Here is a 19,158-nt window from a genome sequence, read left to right as displayed (position 1 = left end):
AAATGATGTATCTTTGAAACTTGATGTTGTCTTTCAAGTGTATTTTGACTCAAAACGTATTCTTTTCTGTTTTCTCTTTTTATCTTAGGTGCATTCTGGTGCATTCTAATGAAAATGTTATAATTTACTGTCATTAAGTTACAGTATAGCTTTATCATCTGATGTCCTGATTTTAAAATGATCCAGGTAAACCTGCCAGCCAAGACACACCCTGTTACTGTGTATATGGATATTTGAGCCAGTAACACTTGAGTCTTTCATTAGTGGACGGACAATAGGGGAGAGTAACATAACCATTGAAAGCATGTCTTGGAAAGGTCTGTTGTTGTTTGGCAATAACATTTTAAATTTAAGTTACCCTGGAAAAAAAAAAATGTTTGCTCTTTGATACTATAAAAACTAAGGCCACTACTAACCAGTACATTCAAGCAAGTTGAGAAATTGTTCTCGAAATTCTTTATTATTACTATTTTTTATCTAAATAATGAACAAATGCAGATCCTACTTGCAATCAGATTTCATGTAAGCTCAAAAAAGAGCACTATTATATTAAGAAATCTGCATTTTTCAAGTTCCCTGTGAGCATGAGAAATGCATGAAGAAATAGGACTCATTACTAATTCATTAATGCCATCAAGAAATCTGACAACCTGTGAAACAAGCACAACAGGATGGCCTGGATGGTCCATCAGGTAATTTCCGTCAACACCTTGTGTCGGTGAGTGATCTAGGTATCTAGTTCCAACACCTCCAATGATAGCACAATGCCAACAAAGAACAAAAATGAATAGAACGTGACACTGAAACGCACTGCGGTGTGAGATGATATCATTCTCTCCTGATTGACCCAGGGACTGTTTTGCTGTAACTCAGTGTTAATGGAATGGATCTTAATAGTCTACTATTTAATTAATTATACTTATTTAAATTGTATTTACATTTCCTTATTTAAAATTACCTTAAAAAAATACAAGTATTCATTTTTTCTTGTTGTAAACAGCAAACCCAGCCACACATGATATTTAGTATTTTTGCTTGCTGGCTAACAATTAACATGCTGTATCAGCCTCAGCCACCAGGTGCTACTATCAGTAAGCATGAAATCTTGTGCTGAAGGTGACTGATGACATTTAATTACTAACAGGGTTGGGAGGGTTACTTTTGAAATGTATTCCACTAACAGATTACAGAATACATGCTGTAAAATTTCATTTGTAATGTATTCCATTAGATTACTCAAGGTCAGTAATTCGAAATACTTTGGATTACTTCTTCAGCACTGGCAGATTTTTTTCACTTGTTTTGACTATAAAAACTCTGTCAGTACTGTAAGACAAAATACACATGTTAAAAATACATTCTCTGAATAACCTAAATATCTTACTCAGTGTTGTTTCTAAAACAAGATAAATCAAAATGATCATGTTTTAATGATTTTTTATATATATATTTACAGGAAAACAATACAAAAATGATCAAGAATACGATTTTTGCCCTAATTTCAAAGGTCTTACTAGTAAAAAAGAAATTATGATCCAACGTGAATTGCTTGATAAAATAATATGATCATGCCTGGTAACGCGTGTATGTAAAATGGCTAGAAATAGCATTTTAGCTTAGCATCAAGCTGACAATTTTCACAAGGTTAATTTATATTTCTTCTGCTCAAAACTTACTTCAAACGTACTTCTCTGTCTGCTCGTATGAATGTAACACGTCATAAGAAAGTGTTTCACTGCTGTTCAAATGTACTTTGGATTGCATCATTTATATGTATACATTTTTACATCTGAAAGGACTGAATATTATATAAAGAAATTATAATAAAGTAAAAGTAATCTTTTCAGTAATCAAAATACTGTTTGAATGTAACTATTTAAATTATAACTTTAGTGGCATAGTTACTTACATTTTGTATTTTAAATACATAATCTCATTACATGTATTCCGTTACTCCCCAACTGTGCTCTTCTGGTGTCCAGGAGTGACCACGTGTCACAGTTCCGGAACAATTATGGGTGTGCATGCGTTCCTTTATTATATGACTTTGCCATGCAGATATCTGAGATATTTTTCATATGTGCCAATAAAAATTTGTGTTGAAAATTTTCACCTAGGTGATGATGTAATGAGTTTTTGCCATCCACTTGTCTCACCAACTGTGGATTACTAGTGATTAAATCTCAGTCTCTATATTCCTGTGATTGCGGCATCTTTGCTTATGGTGATTTTCCTCCCCCGACATCTCATGAGGTGGCGTTTTAAATCATCAACTTATTTTGTGGGATGTTTGACCACATGCTGCTGGAACACAATATGGAAAATGAGAATGTGACCTCGAAGTGTTTTAATAGGCACACCATCCTGGTAGCATATAGGCCTATCCAAAAGCAACCCACATTATTATACAATTATTTAGGTCTAACAATTTGCTTTGCAAACTCTAAGCAGGCTTTGGATTTTCACCTGTATTTCATGATCTCATATTGTCCAGCTTCGATTATGAAGAAGTTCCAACGGAAATAATCTGCACGACTTTTGTTAAATGTTCCATCAATGTATGCATCATTTTATTTGTAAAGAAATTATAACATTACAAGACGGCGGCGAAAAAAAGTTGATCATAACCTCAGGAAGGCACATACGCAAAAAATAAAGTCACCAACTAAAAATATTTCACAGTGCGATTTAGGGCTTCGATAGATTTGAAGGTTGGTTTGCCATGTAACAGCCTTTTTGCCATCCTCTGCTTACTTGACAATGTAAATTGCTTTTATAAGTGTAATACACAGAATATTCCGTACAAGAAGTACAGCGCCATCTAGAAAATAACAGTAGCTACTACACAGCTTTAGCGTTGATTTCCTGAGGCCAGCTTTGATGCATTCAAATAAAGAAAGAAATCAGCAGTCACAGACACGGAACAGAAATTATGGAGTTTTTAATTTAGTTTATAAAAAACAAATCAAAAAACAAATGCATATACCCACTGAAGCTGAACAACATCTACCACTAATTTCCTTGTGGAACACGTACTATCTGCGTAGACTCTTTCAGTTGTCTGAACAGAATAAAATAATATTAACAGGCAAAGAGACAACTTTAACACAAAGATAACAAAACACAGCCAAAGACATCTTGAATATAAAGGGAGAACAATGGGGAGGAAATGGAAATATCAAAAACAAAAAGTTAAGTGCAGTAATGATCCCAAATGTATAAAAGTTTCTTTTGCTATTTTTTTTCCCTTCATCTTCTGCAGTTCCATTTTCAGGAAACTACTCCGGTACAGCACATTTTCTCAACACGTTCATGCAAGCTGATACATTTTAACAAAGTACAAATGGAAATATATTTCTTATCTCATAGGTTATTGGTTAAAATATGAGAGAGGAAAAAAAAAAAAAAAAAGAGGATGCAAGTAAACATCGTTTAGATTTGATGTAATAGCAAGTAACTCAAACCCTCAATAGTGTTTTTCTTTTCTTTTTGAAAAAAAAAAAAAAAGAAACTACATTCATTTCCATGACCACAAGTCCACGTCTTAAAAAAAATAAAATAAAAAAAATAAAAAAGAGAATTGCCAAATGACATCACTTCAGCACTGCCTGTTTTTGTTGATCATTTGTGCATCAGAACACACACAAATAAGATCCTATGGTACACATGTACGACAAAATACTGCAAATCTACTAAAGACTGCATTAAGTAGGTGGACATGGTAGCTAGCTGCCATGATACAGGAAAACAAATCTCCCCACATTTCCCTTTGCCAAAGAGAAAAAATTATATTTTTTCATGGGTGTATTTGAAGCTGAAATTGTTTGCAGGTTCACATTTGAAGAATGAATCAGTCTTAAATGTTGTTTGGCAAGTCTACATCTGACCTGTCTGAATATTGTCTTTTTCAGTTTAATGCATATGTTCAAGATCTCTGACTAGGAAACATGGGAAGTGTGACAACACACACCTGATACACATGCGTGTGTACGCTACATATATATTTATATACGTCATTGGCCAGTTGTTTTTAGGTAACACAAAAGGGGTTGTCTATTTGCCCATACACCATGCTCTCTTCTCCATCCAAGTTTAGCCAAGAGGTACTAGTGATGAAGACGTTCTCTTCAGGGTTATACCCAGGTAGGATCTAAAATACATATAATTTAATAACTTCAAGTAGGCTATATTAATGCATCTCTCTCTCTACATATATAGATATATATATATCTATCTATCGGAGTATTCATCCATTTTTGTAAAAGGCCCACTGTACCCCATTCCTTTCATTCATTACAGCATCTCTTCTTTCTTGTCTCCTCCAAAATGTGTCCATTTCTTTTCTCACAATTTCCACCACGATTCTAATCATTGTACCACTCGGAAATCCACTGACATCTCATTTCACCTCACTATTTGGCACCTTGGGTTTATTAACAGGTGATGTGTTATAGCAGGTGGGCAGCAGGTGGGCAGAAACAAAAAAGGGTTGAGGGAAAGGTCATGACATGGCTACCCTAATCAGTGGTGGTCTGCTTGTCCCTCTCTGCTGTGACGGCTCCATCTTCAGTCTTGACCCTTTTAGTGTCGGGCTGCTCTGCTTGGTCTCCGTTCACTCGTTTGGTTGGCAGGGATGCTGAGGCGGAGGCATGGGTTGCCAGCATGTGGAGAGGATTAGCTGAAGTGCATGGAAAGTATGAGACAGACTGCATTAGCTGCATTTCAGTATCTTAAACTTTTAAAACAGAAATCACAGCATTTGTGGCATGCTGTTGATTACCACAGACAATTTCAAATCATCCCTCAATTCAATAAAAACATTTTTTTTTAAATTGCAGTGCTGGTAATGTTCTTACTAACATTCAACAGGTCACAGATGCTGTTGATAGAGTTTATTTTGGATTTGAACTTAAACACTCCTTTAACCCTCTGGGGTCGACGGATGCCGGGCATCCTGCTCATCATTACAGCGGAAACAACAAAATTCTCCATCATTTTGGGGCATACAGATAAGTGTAAGACATCATTAGAGACTATAAATGGTCTACTTTTATTTGTACACTTACAATAACAACAAAACCTTGTGCTTTTGTAAAATAAAGTCAGCTGTCAGCAGTCTCTGGGTTTGCAAGCAAATATCTGATACACATCACAAAAATGAACTGAAACTCCACGAATACTTATCACACAAACATGCAACATATGTTTAAAAAAAGCATAAAATGTCTACTTTTAAAAAAAACAATTCAAATTTAAAACAAGTATTCTCCTGCAATGTATTGGTATGAAACAAAGCAATGTACAATTTCTCCTGGCTCATCTAATTATCCCTAATGTATCACACCCATGGGAAGAGGGCGCTATTCATATGGTAATGTGCTGAGGTGACCAATGCAAATGGTAAACGCCCCCGACTGTGCCGTTCAAAACAATTAATTCACTTTTCTGCATGTTTGAAAGACAGCACGATCCTTAGTGAGAACTCCTGGATAGTGACAAAGAATTACAATTTTCCTCAGAAGAAGAGCAGGACTCCGATGAATGTTTGTATTTTGAAGAGAGACTTGATCCAGCAGATTTTGGATGAGTAAGTCATTTAGTTTTAATTAGTTGACATGCTATTTTATATAAACATGTACATATTTTACTAGTGGGACTGTTTCCAGACTTGCCAGCCAGGATTCAGAGTATTGACATTTGAAATATGTCCTAATAAGCAAGTTTTAGTTACATTTTTTTTTTCAAAAACCATGCATAAATGCTATTTTCTCAAAGATACAAACATGTACACACATGTTGCTCACATATTATTGTAGCCCAGTTTGTGGTGAATACAGTGTTATCAGACTTTAGCCATTAATGTGTTTTTAAGCAACTGAAAAAAGCACAAATGTCAAGGCATGTCAAAACGTCTCCAGGGCCCAAAACACCCTCAGACCCCAGAGGATTAAAGCTAAAGTGATTAACTTTTTCGCTGTTTATATTGTTTTCTCCAATTCCAGCCTAATATGCAGAGACAACTATAAGCCAAGCGTGTGCTCATTTTCTCAAAACATTTAATGGGATAGTTCACCCAAAAATAAAAATTCTCATAATTTACTCCCAGATTTAATCCCAGATGTGCATGACTCTTCAGCAGAGCAAAAAGATATTTATAAAAATTATCTCCGGTCTGTAGGTCCATAGAATGCAATTGCATGGTGATTAAACCTTAGTAGCTCCAAAAATTCCAAAAGGTAACATAGAAGTAATCAATAAGACTCCAGTGGTTAAATCCATATTCAGAAGCAATATGCAGCCGGAAAGTGTTCACAGCACTTCATTTTTTCCAATTTTGTTATGTTACAGCCTTATTCCAAAATTGATTATTTTCCTCAAAATTCTACAAACAATACCCCATAATGACAACGTGAAAGAAGTTTGTTTGAAATCTTTGCAAATTTATTAAAAATATATATATATTTTTTTTTAAATCACATGTACATAAGTATTCACAGCCTTTGCTCAATACTGTGTTGAAGCACCTTTGGTACCAATTACAGCCTCAAGTCTTTTTGTGTATGATGCTACAAGCTTGGCACACCTATTTTTGGACAGTTTATCCCATTCTTCTTTGCAGAACCTCTCAAGCTCCATCAGGTTGGATGGGGAGTGTCAGTGCACAGCCATTTTCAGATCTCTCCAGAGATGTTCAATCGGGTTCAAGTCTGGATCTGGCTGGGCCACTCAAGGACATTCAGAGTTGTCCTGTAGCCACTCCTTTGTTATCTTGGCTGTGTGCTTAGGGTCGTTGTCCTGTTGGAAGATGAACCTTCACCCCAGTCAGAAGTCCAGAATGCTCTGGAGCAGGTTTTCATCAAGGATGTCTCTGTACATTTCTGCATTCATCTTTCCCTCGATCCTGACTAGTCTCCCAGTTCCTTCCGCTGGAAAACATCCCCACAGCATGATGCTGCCACCACCATGCTTCATTGTAGAGGTGATATTGGCCAGGTGATGAGTGGTGCCTGGTTTCCTCATGACGCTTGCCATTCAGGGCAAAGAGTTCAAGCTTTGTTTCATCAGACCAGATAATTTTGTTTCTCATGGTCTGAGAGTTCTTCAGGTGCCTTTTTGCAAACACCAGGTGGGCTGTCATGTGCCATTTACTGAGGAGTGGCTTCCATCTGGCCACTCTAGCATACAGGCCTGATTGGTGGAGTGCTGCAGAGATGGTTGTTCTTCTGGAAAGTTCTCCTCTCTCCACAGAGAAACGCTGGAGCTCTTTCAGAGCTCTGTCAGAGTGACCATCAGGTTCTTGGTCACCTCTCTCACTAATCCTGTCTCGGAAGTCTACTGGCAATTCCTTGGACTTCATGGCTTGGTTTGTGCTCTGACATGCACTGTTAACTGTAGGACCTTATATAGACAGGTGTGTGCCTTTCCAAATCATGTCCAATCAACTAAATTTACCACAGGTGGACTCTTATCAAATTGTAGATACATCTCAAGGATGATCAGTGGAAACAGGATGCACCCGAGCTCTATTTTGAGTGTCATGGCAAAGGCTGTGAACATGTGATTTCCCCGTTTTTTTATTTTTAATAAATTTGCAAAGATTTCAAACAAACTTCTTTCACATTGTCATTATGGGGTATTGTGTATATAATTTTTGAGGAAAATAATATATTTAATCCATTTTGGAATAAGGCTGTAACTTAAGAAAATGTGGAGAAAGTGAAGCGCTGTGAATAATTTCTGGATGCACTGTAATAGGAGTGGGTGAGAAACAGATCAAAATGAAAGTTATTTTTTTTGTTCTGTAAATCTCCACTTTAAATTTTACTTCCAGATGTAAAAGTGAAAGTGCAGATTTAAAAGGACTTACATTTTTATTTGTTTCTCACCCACATCCAGAGGTTGAGATAGCAAAAATATTTATCGATCACTCTGATGGACTGAGTTGTAAAATTTCTGTCATGGTCTACTTTTATCAGTCATACTCGTTTTAATTTTACAAGTACTACATTCAGGGGCATAGCATCCATTATAAAGGCATATACATGACAGTGGATAGGCTTAATTATATTTTTGCTCACCAAGCTAAAGTCTGGTGAAACCACGGAATGCTTGGGTGAAAATAGTACCTGTCAATCAACAGCTGAGCTATAGCAAGGATTTTTTTATTTACTGGTACGTGCGGCATTTAAATATAATAACCGTCTGGTCGGAAAATGCACAGATTCAAAGGATTTCTTCAATGTGCCTGATGTACATTTTTGGTTAAAGCAACCCCTGCCCACACCATTTATATTGATTCTTAAGATATGGATTTAAAAACTGGAGTCAATAGGATTACTTTTACGCTTCCTTTATGTGATTTTCGGAGCTACAAAAGGACTGATCACCATTCACTTGCATTGTATGGACATGCAGAGCTGAAATATTCTTTTAACAATTTTATTTTGTGTTCTGCTCAAGAAAGAAATTTTGACAGACAAAAAAAGAAACAAGGAAACCATTTAAACCCAGTGCATCAGTTTTGATTTTACATTCTCTCACTCCTGTGGTATGAGCTTGTGTGTGCCCTGTTTATTGCCTGGTATTAAGATTTTGGCCAATCCGATCACAAGAGGACAGGAGTCATCGCAATGTACCCCTGATCGTAATATGCATCTGATTTGATCACATCTATTTTGAGGGGAGTGTCTCTGATTTTGTGACCGCATATATCAATCATTACTTTTGTGTATAATACAGCACAAAAAATGAGCAAAAAAAATTCAATGTTGTTGTGTCAGGCTGAATGGGTAGCTTAAAACAGAGACAGTATTTAGGGATAGGTCACCCAAAATTTTAATTTGCTTATTTACTAACCCTCATATCATCCCAGATGTTTATGACTTTCTTCAGCAGAACACAAAATAGGATTGTTAAAAGAATATTTCAGCTCTGCAGTTAATGTTTAAAAATAAATAAATCTGTAAATGTCAGGAGAATTGTTGTTTAACGCAACCCCTAGGCAGGACTATCTGTTTGTTTGATCAATGGCAGACGTATTTGTAAGGTTGTTTAAAAAAACAATACTTATTTTTGCAATTACATTCGGTGGGGCTTGTGACACAGAACTGCCACTTTTTTCAGTTTTAAATAACAGTGAGCTTTGTCCAAAAAACCCTAAAAAGTACAATTAGATTCCCAAAGGTTCTTTCTGTTAATGTACAAATCAAAAGTCCCAAATTATCTCTCTAACTGTAGGTTACAGAATTTAAAATAATTTAGATTGTCAATAGATTACAATTTTGTATTTAATTACATGTGCCAATTAATCAAATAAATCAATATTTACTGTAAAAGGCCCCCCAAATAGAATTTAGAATACTTAGAATTATAAAATATATTATATGTATTATATTATAAGTGCCTTTAAAAGTCTAAATCTTTGTTTTATTTCCATATCACTGAACAACCCTATTATTGACTTCCCTCTGCTCTATTTTTAATTGTTGGTCTATGTACAGAACTCATGCGTCAGATGGACACTTTTGGAGTTGTCTCACTGTCTGGTTGTGGTGAGTCTCACAAGTTCAATCCAGCCATAAGTATGGTGTTTTTGGACGATGTGCCAAGTTAAACGTAATTTGATTTTGCAGCTGTCTTTGAGCACAAAAGCAAATCTGTGGAAGGCTGTTCCACCAGGTTGTATGACGAGGTGCATTACAATCCTTATTACAGAACTTACATTCAGGCCGGTGGTTTGACTAATTCTATAAAAATAAAAATAAATCATAATTAGTCACACTAAATGTATGCGTTAAATCGACAGCCCAAAAAATAATGGTAACATTTACCACCAGCAACAAAGCAATTAACTGAGGGCAATTCTGTAAGAATGTTCTGATATCATCTACATGGCATTATATGCAGATTTCATCACAAAACCACCACAAAGGGCAACGTTTTCAGAGAAAATCTTTCAGAAACAGATTAGGCTTTTCTTTGCCCCACATTAAATTCCTGCCATCGTGAACATTGCACGATATGCAAGAAAAACCTATAGACTGCATAATTAAAAGAAATAAATAAAAATGTATTTTTATCTACATTGTGACTTGCTTGCTTCAACACTGATGTTGGTTCCTCACCTGTATTTCCTGATCCTTGGATAGCAGCAACGGCATGGGTTCCGTTTTGTGTGATGGCCTTGACAGGGAGCTGATGCTGGCCTAATGGTGCTTGTTGCACTATGGTAACTGTCTGTATGGGGGTGGATTGGGTTGTTTGAAGAATGCGACTTGTTCCACCTATACAGGCAGTTGTAATAGCAGGCACCGGCTCCACTTTCACTAAGAAAAAATATATATTTAAATTAATGTACAGTACATCATTAAAAACACAATTTCAAAATAGAATCCGGTATAATCACCAAATGCAACTTCTAACATATCAGAATATCCACATACTTCCAAAATCAATGTTTCTGCACCCTCACCTTTCACCTCTTGGTGCTCTCCATTCTCATGAGGCTCTACTTTAATGGTTGTAGACCGAGTACCCACAATCTTGGTCCCTACTACATGTGTGTTGGTTGTAGACAGGCCGGTCATTGTGGCAACGGAAACAGCGGGGATCTGATGTACCACATGGACCGTCTGCATGACGGGCTGCTGAGATGTGGGAGTGGAAACTGGTGTGGCTACGGCGTAGGTCACAGGTTTCATGGTCTGTGATAGCTGCCGCTGAACTGTGATGAGAACTGGCTGGGTGTTGAGGGGTGAACCTGTTTGGAAATGTAGGTTTGCTTAGAAATGCTTTTACCAACAGTGAGGATATTCTGCTTTGTAATGCATTTTAGAACAAACCTGAGCTACACTAAAAAGAGCATTAAAGTGTCTTTATCGACTCACTATATTGCCTTCAATTTCAACATGGGTACAGATTTAAGGGGTCATTCATTATGGATGCATGTGTGCGTCCAACTTTGCTTTTTGTAATAATTTTCTATGTAAACACAAAGTTTACTATGTTGCCATGCATCTTGTTTTTTTGTCTCCCATATGGGTCCTCTATTAAGATGCCAGTTAAATTTTTGCTTTTTCTATTCCTTTGCACTTCATCTGCTTTTTTAAAACAAGAACGCATTTGGTGTTAACAGCCCCTAACCCCTGCATAAAGACAGATCTTACCCGGTGCATTTTGTGCAAAGCAAGCCTCTTGTATTACTGCTAATTTAGGTTGAACAACTGGAGCAGGAACAGGGGTGGGCTCAGGGTCCATAGGAACAGGTGAGCCTTCTCTGGATAAACTATCTGGTGTCTGTACACCACTGGAGTGGGCCGACAGTGCCCCTGTGTGGTTAGGAGATGCAGGGGCACTCCTGAGAGGCAAAGGGGAAAAAAATTATTAATTCTTATAAACTCAAATGCACAAAAAAATGACACCTTCAAATTCATGAAGGCTGTTTTGTTTATGCGAAAATGCATGTAAACAAGCATTCATTCTTGAGGAAACTACCTTTTAGAAGCATCTTGAACCCCACACTTTCACTCTTACTCCATTATGGGAGAAAATAAAAGCAAAATATTCCCTTGATTACAAACAGTGAAACAAGTTCATATTTGCAGTGACAAAGCAACCGCAAATCATTCATTTTCAAGAGTCCACGATTACTGGCAACATGAGTGACAGTGACTTAACGATGCAACAAAACTGAGCGGAGTAACATTTTATGCAAATAAACAACTACCAATGGGAGTGCAGACGCTTATCGCTGCCTTAAAGAGTTGGAACACCACAGAAACGATCTTCAGTTATTTAATTGCTGTACGTGTGAGCACCCCTTAAGATCTGTTTAGATTAGGAATTAACCTATTATTCCAGTTACAACCAGCCCAGAGAAGGAGTTAGAATAAAATTCACCTTGATGAAAGGGGGCCAAGTGGGGTCCTGAAACAGGGCACACCGCGTGGCCTGCGTTTGCGGAAAGCTTGTTCAATGAGCTTGCCCTCAGATGAGGGGTCTATTCTCCAGAAAGAGCCTTTGCCAGGCTCCTCTTGAGATCTGGGCACTTTGATGAAATAACGATTTAAGGACAGATTATGGCGAATTGAGTTCTGAAAAATAGGAGAGTTGATAAAAAACGGTTATGAGATTGATGTGGCAACAGCTTTTGGAATGACTAAGTTTAATTCATCTTAATGACAAACAAGATTATAATACAGCCAATGTGCATGTCTACTTGTAGAACATGTCAGAGGATTTTAAGGTAATTGCAACTGGTTTAAATTAAGCTCAGTGCTCGTCCCAATCTCCAAAAGGACTGACTTATACAATGGCTTTGAGCAGGCCCCTACAAAATCTAAATGTACAGTACTATGCAGCATTGGAATGATCATCATCATCTACAAAGTAAAACACATTTCCCATTCTTTGTGCATTTGTTTATTAAATATTCTGATTAATTTGTTAATGCTCTCAGCTCTGCTTAACACATTTACCATGTTTAAATCCATTCTGCAAATCTTCCCCCAAAACCAGTGCAAGATGCTTAAAAAATTTATAAAGTCTGCGGACTCTGTTAGGGCTTGCTCTTGAGCCAGAGGGTTCACCTCAACTAAATGCAATGCCACTGCAAAAAGACTAACATATTAAGTCACTTACACCATGTTTTATAAACTAGACATTGTACAAACAACAGAGTTGATTGGCACTCACTTGCCAACCCTTGTCTGCAGTCCTGTAATATGGATAGTTCTTAGTAATGTGGGTATAAATTCCATTCAGTGTTAGTTGTTTGTCTGGTGCCATTGTGATGGCCTGAACGATAAGCTGTGCATACGAGTAAAGAGGCTTCGAGTCATCCTGTTCAAGACAAGAAAAAGAAAATAGGTTACTGATATTAAATTAAGATTTAAATGTTAGCAATAAAATATCTTGTCCACAAGCTGAAAAACAAGACATCATTACTTAGGGTTCCCACACTTTTCATCTAATGAATTTACATCACCCTTCCAGATGTTTTTATTACTGAATTAAACATTTTTACATTTAATACAATTCCAACAAATCCACTAATGAATCATTGACCCCATTTCCACCTGGTATTAACATCTGTTTTTGGGGATCCAATCACAGGTAGTCAGCACTAAATACAGGTGTAAACGGGTTTAAAACATTTTGTGATCAGATTACAAAAATCACATATAAAAGGTAGTCAAAAACACATTTGATCGCATCTGAGGGGGTAAATGTTAATCCGTCCTGTATGCATCCCAGCAGCAGCAAAGCCCAACCCCTTACCAGTCAATAAACTGCTGTGCCATACAAGAGATTAAGCTTTCCTAGTTATGAGTCGCTTTAAAAAAGGAAATAATCATCCAAACTGAATAAAAAAAAAAAAAAAAGCAAATACATACACAAACACTTAGTGGTGCACTGATCAGGAAATTTGAGGCAGATACCGATCTCTGATTTTTTTTTTTTTTTTTACACTAAGATCGACCAATACAGATATTTTTTAAAAGTGCCCTTTGCCACACTTTTGCAATTTATATTGTGCAGTTATACATTTATGCCCAACACAGTTAAATCATGGTAACAATTTACAAAAAGGTTCCATTTGTTAACAGTAACAACATTACTGTTGTATAAAATGAATTAATTAACTTAAATGTTAGTTACAACATATACTAATACATTTTTAAATCAAAAGTTGTAATAGTTAACGTTAGTTAATACACTATGAACTAACTTGAACTAACAATGAACAATTGTAATTTTATTAACTAACATTACAATTAATAAAGGCTCTAAAAAAATGTTGTTCTTTGTTCATGATACCTAATGCATTAACTAATGTTAACGAATGGAACCTTTTTATAAAGCTACCAAAATTTCATTAATTGTGAATTGCTAACATTTATTTGTATTGAAAATAGTTATTAATAGTTCTGTTGTCAGTCTCAAAAGGTCATTGTGACATACTGGTAAGCAATAAAAACCATGAGCATTACACAAAGCATAGATACTTTCAAAAATAAGAAAGATCCATTACAAACTCTAAAACTGCTCCAGTGAGAAATCATTAAAATCTATTATTTGTTTACTGTCTTTGGCATTTTGCTGTAACACAAATCACTAATTATTAAGCAAATGCATGATGACACGGTGCCGTTATGGTGAAAATGTAATTGCTGTGATTAGATTTAAATTGGGATAATCACAGAATAGTGCTGAAATGAGTGACTAATGAGACATTGCGCGCATGTTTTTATTGATACAGCAAGTGAGCATATTGAAGGGAGTGAAGCTGAAAGTGCTCATGATCACTCAAACAGTCTCTATCACTCAACACAACATCTGATTGTCATGACTCACATTACATCGCGTATACTCAGATTTGTATATGCATGTTTATCTGTTGTTTAATTCCTTTTTATACCCGTTTGCAATCTCTTTATCCTCTACGTGTTCAAAGTGCAGCGAGTCAGAATTACTACCGTAACAACTCAATTAGGGGCAAGAAGCATTTACACCTTTTGTACATTCAACGACTGGAACTGTTCGGTTGAAGGGGGCACCAAACTGTGAATCCTGAACAAAACAAACACATGCTTACACATTAGCTTCCACTCAGCTGACAATATTTGAAAGTACCTACATGGTTAGATAGTTAGCTATAAGCTCGTTGTCACAGAGTAAATGATGGACTTTATTTTCTTTCCAGCATTGCATCTCACCAACTAGGTAACAACGTAGTGTGAAATCAACACTCAACAGACACAATCCACCACTGCACCATTGTCTGCTGAGCTGCAAAAAGATGCTCTGATGTTTAACTTCCAATCTGCTACATTACTGACTATAGCTGGCTAACAGCATACAGATGTGATAAACATGAGTGACATGGTTGTCAGAGACAAAATTTACGTTATATTGAAAAGGGAAAATGTTGAAATGGCATTGTTTATTAACTTTCCAGTATGTATTTCACAAACTAGTTAGCAACTTACCAGGAATACACCGCTTAACTCTGCACTGTCTGTAGAACCAACGTCAGCTCAACTCTGTAAACGATGTAGTCGGCGCGCGCTCTGCTGGACAAACTACGTTATGACACCAATTCTAAATCAACCCAAGCTTTGTTTTCTGCATTATATGTTCTGAAAAAAAGTTTTCATAACTGTGCATATCGGAAAACATATGTGCCAATACGATATATCTGTGAAAGGCTAATATCGGTCGTGCACAAATTCAATCACGTGCGATTCTTACACATTTTTTAAAACAAACCTGCATATTTATCTAAATAACAGCATGTCTGAAAGTTTAAATTCATGAATACTTAGATTTGCCAACAATTCACCCTCCAGAGGCCACTCTGTCATGCATCAAGTGCTGAGAAAGCACTCATTCATTAGAGTAGCAATGTACGTTTGTGTGATTCCCTGCGTGCTACAAAACAAATCAGCCCTGATTCTAGGCACGATCGGCCGATCACAGACTTTAGATGAATATCGGTGCACCCCTACAAACACGAGAACTTCACAGATCTTTTTCAGTGTGTCTGATATCAACATGCAGTTACTCAGACAAGCACACACATCTGCAGCTCAAGTTAATACAGAAAATCCATACAATAAATGGAAAATTCAGCTCAAAATGTTGCGTTTGTGCTCAAATAAAATTTCAGCAGCATCTTGAGAAATAGTGCACCATTTTTTTTTCATGCTTTGTGTTTTTCTGATTTTGCGTTTTAATATCATGCAGTAACACAATGACATGGTGACTGATGTATGTCGTCTAGAAATCTGAGACCCTCCCCTTGAAATCTGAACACAAATGGTCACAGGATAAACATTTAACATTCAGCGATGTGTCTTGTCTGACCATATGTGTTTAGATCACCAGAGACACATCATCAAACCAGGTGTAAACAGGGTCATTAGAAAAAGTTGTGAATCAGTTTGATCACTTCATTAAAACAGACAACTCAAAACAATCTATCCCAAACAGCTGCGAGCAAGTTTTTTTTTTTACACAAGAGCAATATCTAGCTGATTTAATATTTTAAAGCAGAGCATAACTAGAAACATTTATGTTTACTATAGAGGTTTCAATAAATCCTTAGATTTTATAAATTTCCAGGCCTGGAAAACACAATGTTACAGTTCCCTGATATAGTTAGGTTTTCCATGCCCGTAGGAACCCTGTTGTATTCAGATTTACAATAATACAGCTGCTTAATCTACTGTTTATATTATTTAAATGGCTCTTACTTTTGGACTGTCGCCTTCTGAAGCTTCCTTGTCATTTTCAGATTGAGAGTTTTCATTGATGAGCTCAGCTGTGAGACCACGACCCATCTTGTAACTGGACAGCCCCGCTCCCCGAGGACTAGATGGACACGAGTTGGCAGCACTATTGAAAAATTACATTGATATTTTAGTAATATTCATTATCAAATAACTTAAACCTTCTGCTTTTAGAAAAATTAAATTGATTAAATGGCAATTTGGTATACAAATCATTCAATATGATATGAACAAAATATTAAACAAAAAAGGCATACTAGAAAGCGGCTTACCTGATTGTACCTGTAGGAGATGGGAGCGGACTCATTAGGTGGGCGATGTTGTCTGGAATGTTGATCGTCAGTGGCGAGATCTGGGGTTGGACAGCCTTCACAGGAGACTCCGGTGTGTTCCTGCGGTCTCTCTTGTCACTGGACAAGGCAGTGAACGTAATTTTGATATTTGTGCTGGGAAATCGGAAAGTGCACCTACAAAGGGAAGGAAACAAGAGATTACATTTTTACCACAAGTCAATATATATAAATTATTGAATATCATTATTTACTGAATTAAAATCATTTTAAAAACAAAAACAGCCGGAAACCAACAGAACACAAGTACACCTAGTATATATGGACACAAGTATGACCTGATTACATGCCAAATACGCCAATATTGTATTAAACAGAGATATATTAGAACCTCTGCCAACCCTTAAACACACCTGAATCGTGCTTTTATTTACCATTTGGCTTCAATGTTTCATTACATACATAAACCACGCAAGCAAAGGGCTCAGCAGTTAATGTCTATACTAATTTCAAACTGAGAGGAATTATTAACTCTATCTTTATGACTTGAGGTGTACATCATTTGACACAGATCCACCCATCTACAGCAATAATGCAAAGGCATATAATTTAGCAAATGATTTATCTCCTCCACAGTGAAGGAATAATTATGAAAGCATACATGAAAATAGTGATATGATAATACCATGCATGTCCACAATCCATGTAACTACAGCTTGCAACAAAAACACCATTAAAAGGTAAAAAGTATATATATATATATATATATATATATATATATATATATATATATATATATATATTTAAATCACTGATTAGTAAGAATAACATATAAATTACATTATAATGTGAATGGTACTATTATTCTTCACTACCATTCCCAATTCTGTCATTTAGATATTGGGAGCTTGTGGGCAGAACTACCTTGATTTCATCATGTTAGACAAATACACTAAAAAGGCCACGGCTAATTGGAGTCAGGCATCGAAAATACACATTGACCTGTTTATTTGTTGTGAAAACAGACTGAGGTGAACGGTTAGCCTGCGTGCTAATCAATGGTTGCAGTGCTAAGTGGCAATCTGAGACGTGCGACATTCGCTGTTGTCATAATCAACACGTGCTGCCTCGCGAAACAAAACAAATACAGCGCGCGATCATTGCAAACGCATTTACGCGCGTGCATCGAGCTGGCTTTTCCAACCAAAACCATGATCTTACATGCGTGGAAGCTGGAGAGGTGGTGCCCCTCGTCTTTGGAACACCCCGTCCACGAACACCCCGTTTTTGCCGAGGCATCTAAGGTAGAAATCTCCACTGCCCGTTCCGTCCTCGCCGGCAGAGAAAATCTCGAGGTGCCTGCGTGATATGAAGCTCGAGTGGCCCATACTGACGTCCACGGAGCCTTGTGACGAATTCCGACCGATGGTGACCGAGCGCTTCTTCATCAGATACTCAAATTCTCGGCCCTCGAGCCGGGCGACAACCGACCCTGACATCCCGCTCACCGCCATCTTTTTACAAGTATTTATCTTAACGTAAATGAGAGACTATCAAAATGAAGGAGTAGACGGTTGTTTTGTCGGTCGGGCGGCCTGACTGCACAATTTAGAAGGGGGGTCGAATCAAAGGATGAGGAAAAAATACGAAGGAACGTGCCAACCCAGGGACAGCGGCTCCAACCCACCGCCGCGACAGAGAGAGAATGAGAAAAGGATAAACTCTACCAAACAAACCGAGGGGGCGGGACTGGAATGATTGACAGTGTTGGTGGCCAATGGCTCGTCGTCTTTGGAAGGAAAATATGCAATACACCAATGAGCAGCGATAACAACAAGCGTGTAGTTCTTAGAGGTCGGTTGCACTGTGTGTTGGCTGACACGCATGTAATTGGTGTGTTGTAAAAGACGGATTGGTGATGCTAGAGTTTGGATAGTGATACTGTTGACACTGGGTTGGGGTCGCGTGTTATGGGGACACGAAATAGACCTTATTCACGCTAGCTCCATCTTTGTAGTAAATGGAAGTCCGATTCTTTTCCGCGAACCGGTTCTTTCGGACGGTTCGTTTCAATGAGCCGGTTCCAAAAAACTGATTCCCCAGTTCTTACACGTCATCGCGTAATAACGTCACTGTACATAATGCCGGCGTCGACTACACGATCAAACACATTCAGTAAAGCCATACGTAAGCGCATATAGCTGATTGTTTCATTTTTATTTAAATGAAGTTATAATAATACGGTGTTTATTGTCATCAATGTTTCATTCAGTGATCTTACAATACATCCGACATTAAAGTTTTTACCTACCAATGCTGACACTGACAAACAAACGTGGATGTTCTACATTTCTAAAGCATGTAAAGTGATTAAACTAATCTTAATCAACTCACCCTTTTTACAGAAACCATGATCCAGCTCATAACAACAGATATAATCTGCATGCAAAATATTCAATAGTAAAATTAATTTCCATCTCTTGATTGAAGGTTTCACCCCCTCAGTCAAGTCCTCTGTTCACACATACTCTTAAGCAGATCAGTGTACTGTTGACTCGCAAACTGCTGCAAACAAC

The 19,158-nt window shown here is 37.1% G+C and overlaps 1 protein-coding gene across 1 annotated transcript; it reads right to left on the bottom strand.

Moving 5' to 3' along the window:
• Window positions 1-3,475: 3,475 nt before the first annotated feature.
• Window positions 3,476-18,268, bottom strand: LOC127633827 (forkhead box protein K2-like). The gene is made up of 9 exons (XM_052113159.1): window positions 17,804-18,268; window positions 16,565-16,759; window positions 16,257-16,398; window positions 12,694-12,840; window positions 11,899-12,092; window positions 11,166-11,356; window positions 10,472-10,759; window positions 10,125-10,325; window positions 3,476-4,678 (listed from the first exon to the last, which is right to left on the bottom strand). The coding sequence occupies exons 1-9, from the start codon at window positions 18,094-18,096 to the stop codon at window positions 4,518-4,520; spliced, it is 1,812 nt and encodes a 603-aa protein (XP_051969119.1). The 5' UTR covers window positions 18,097-18,268; the 3' UTR covers window positions 3,476-4,517.
• Between the last annotated feature and the right edge of the window lie 890 nt (window positions 18,269-19,158).

Source organism: Xyrauchen texanus, chromosome 40, assembly GCF_025860055.1.
Source record: "Xyrauchen texanus isolate HMW12.3.18 chromosome 40, RBS_HiC_50CHRs, whole genome shotgun sequence".
NCBI classification, from domain to species: Eukaryota; Metazoa; Chordata; class Actinopteri; order Cypriniformes; family Catostomidae; genus Xyrauchen; species Xyrauchen texanus.
This window is presented reverse-complemented; position numbering and strand designations above follow the sequence as displayed.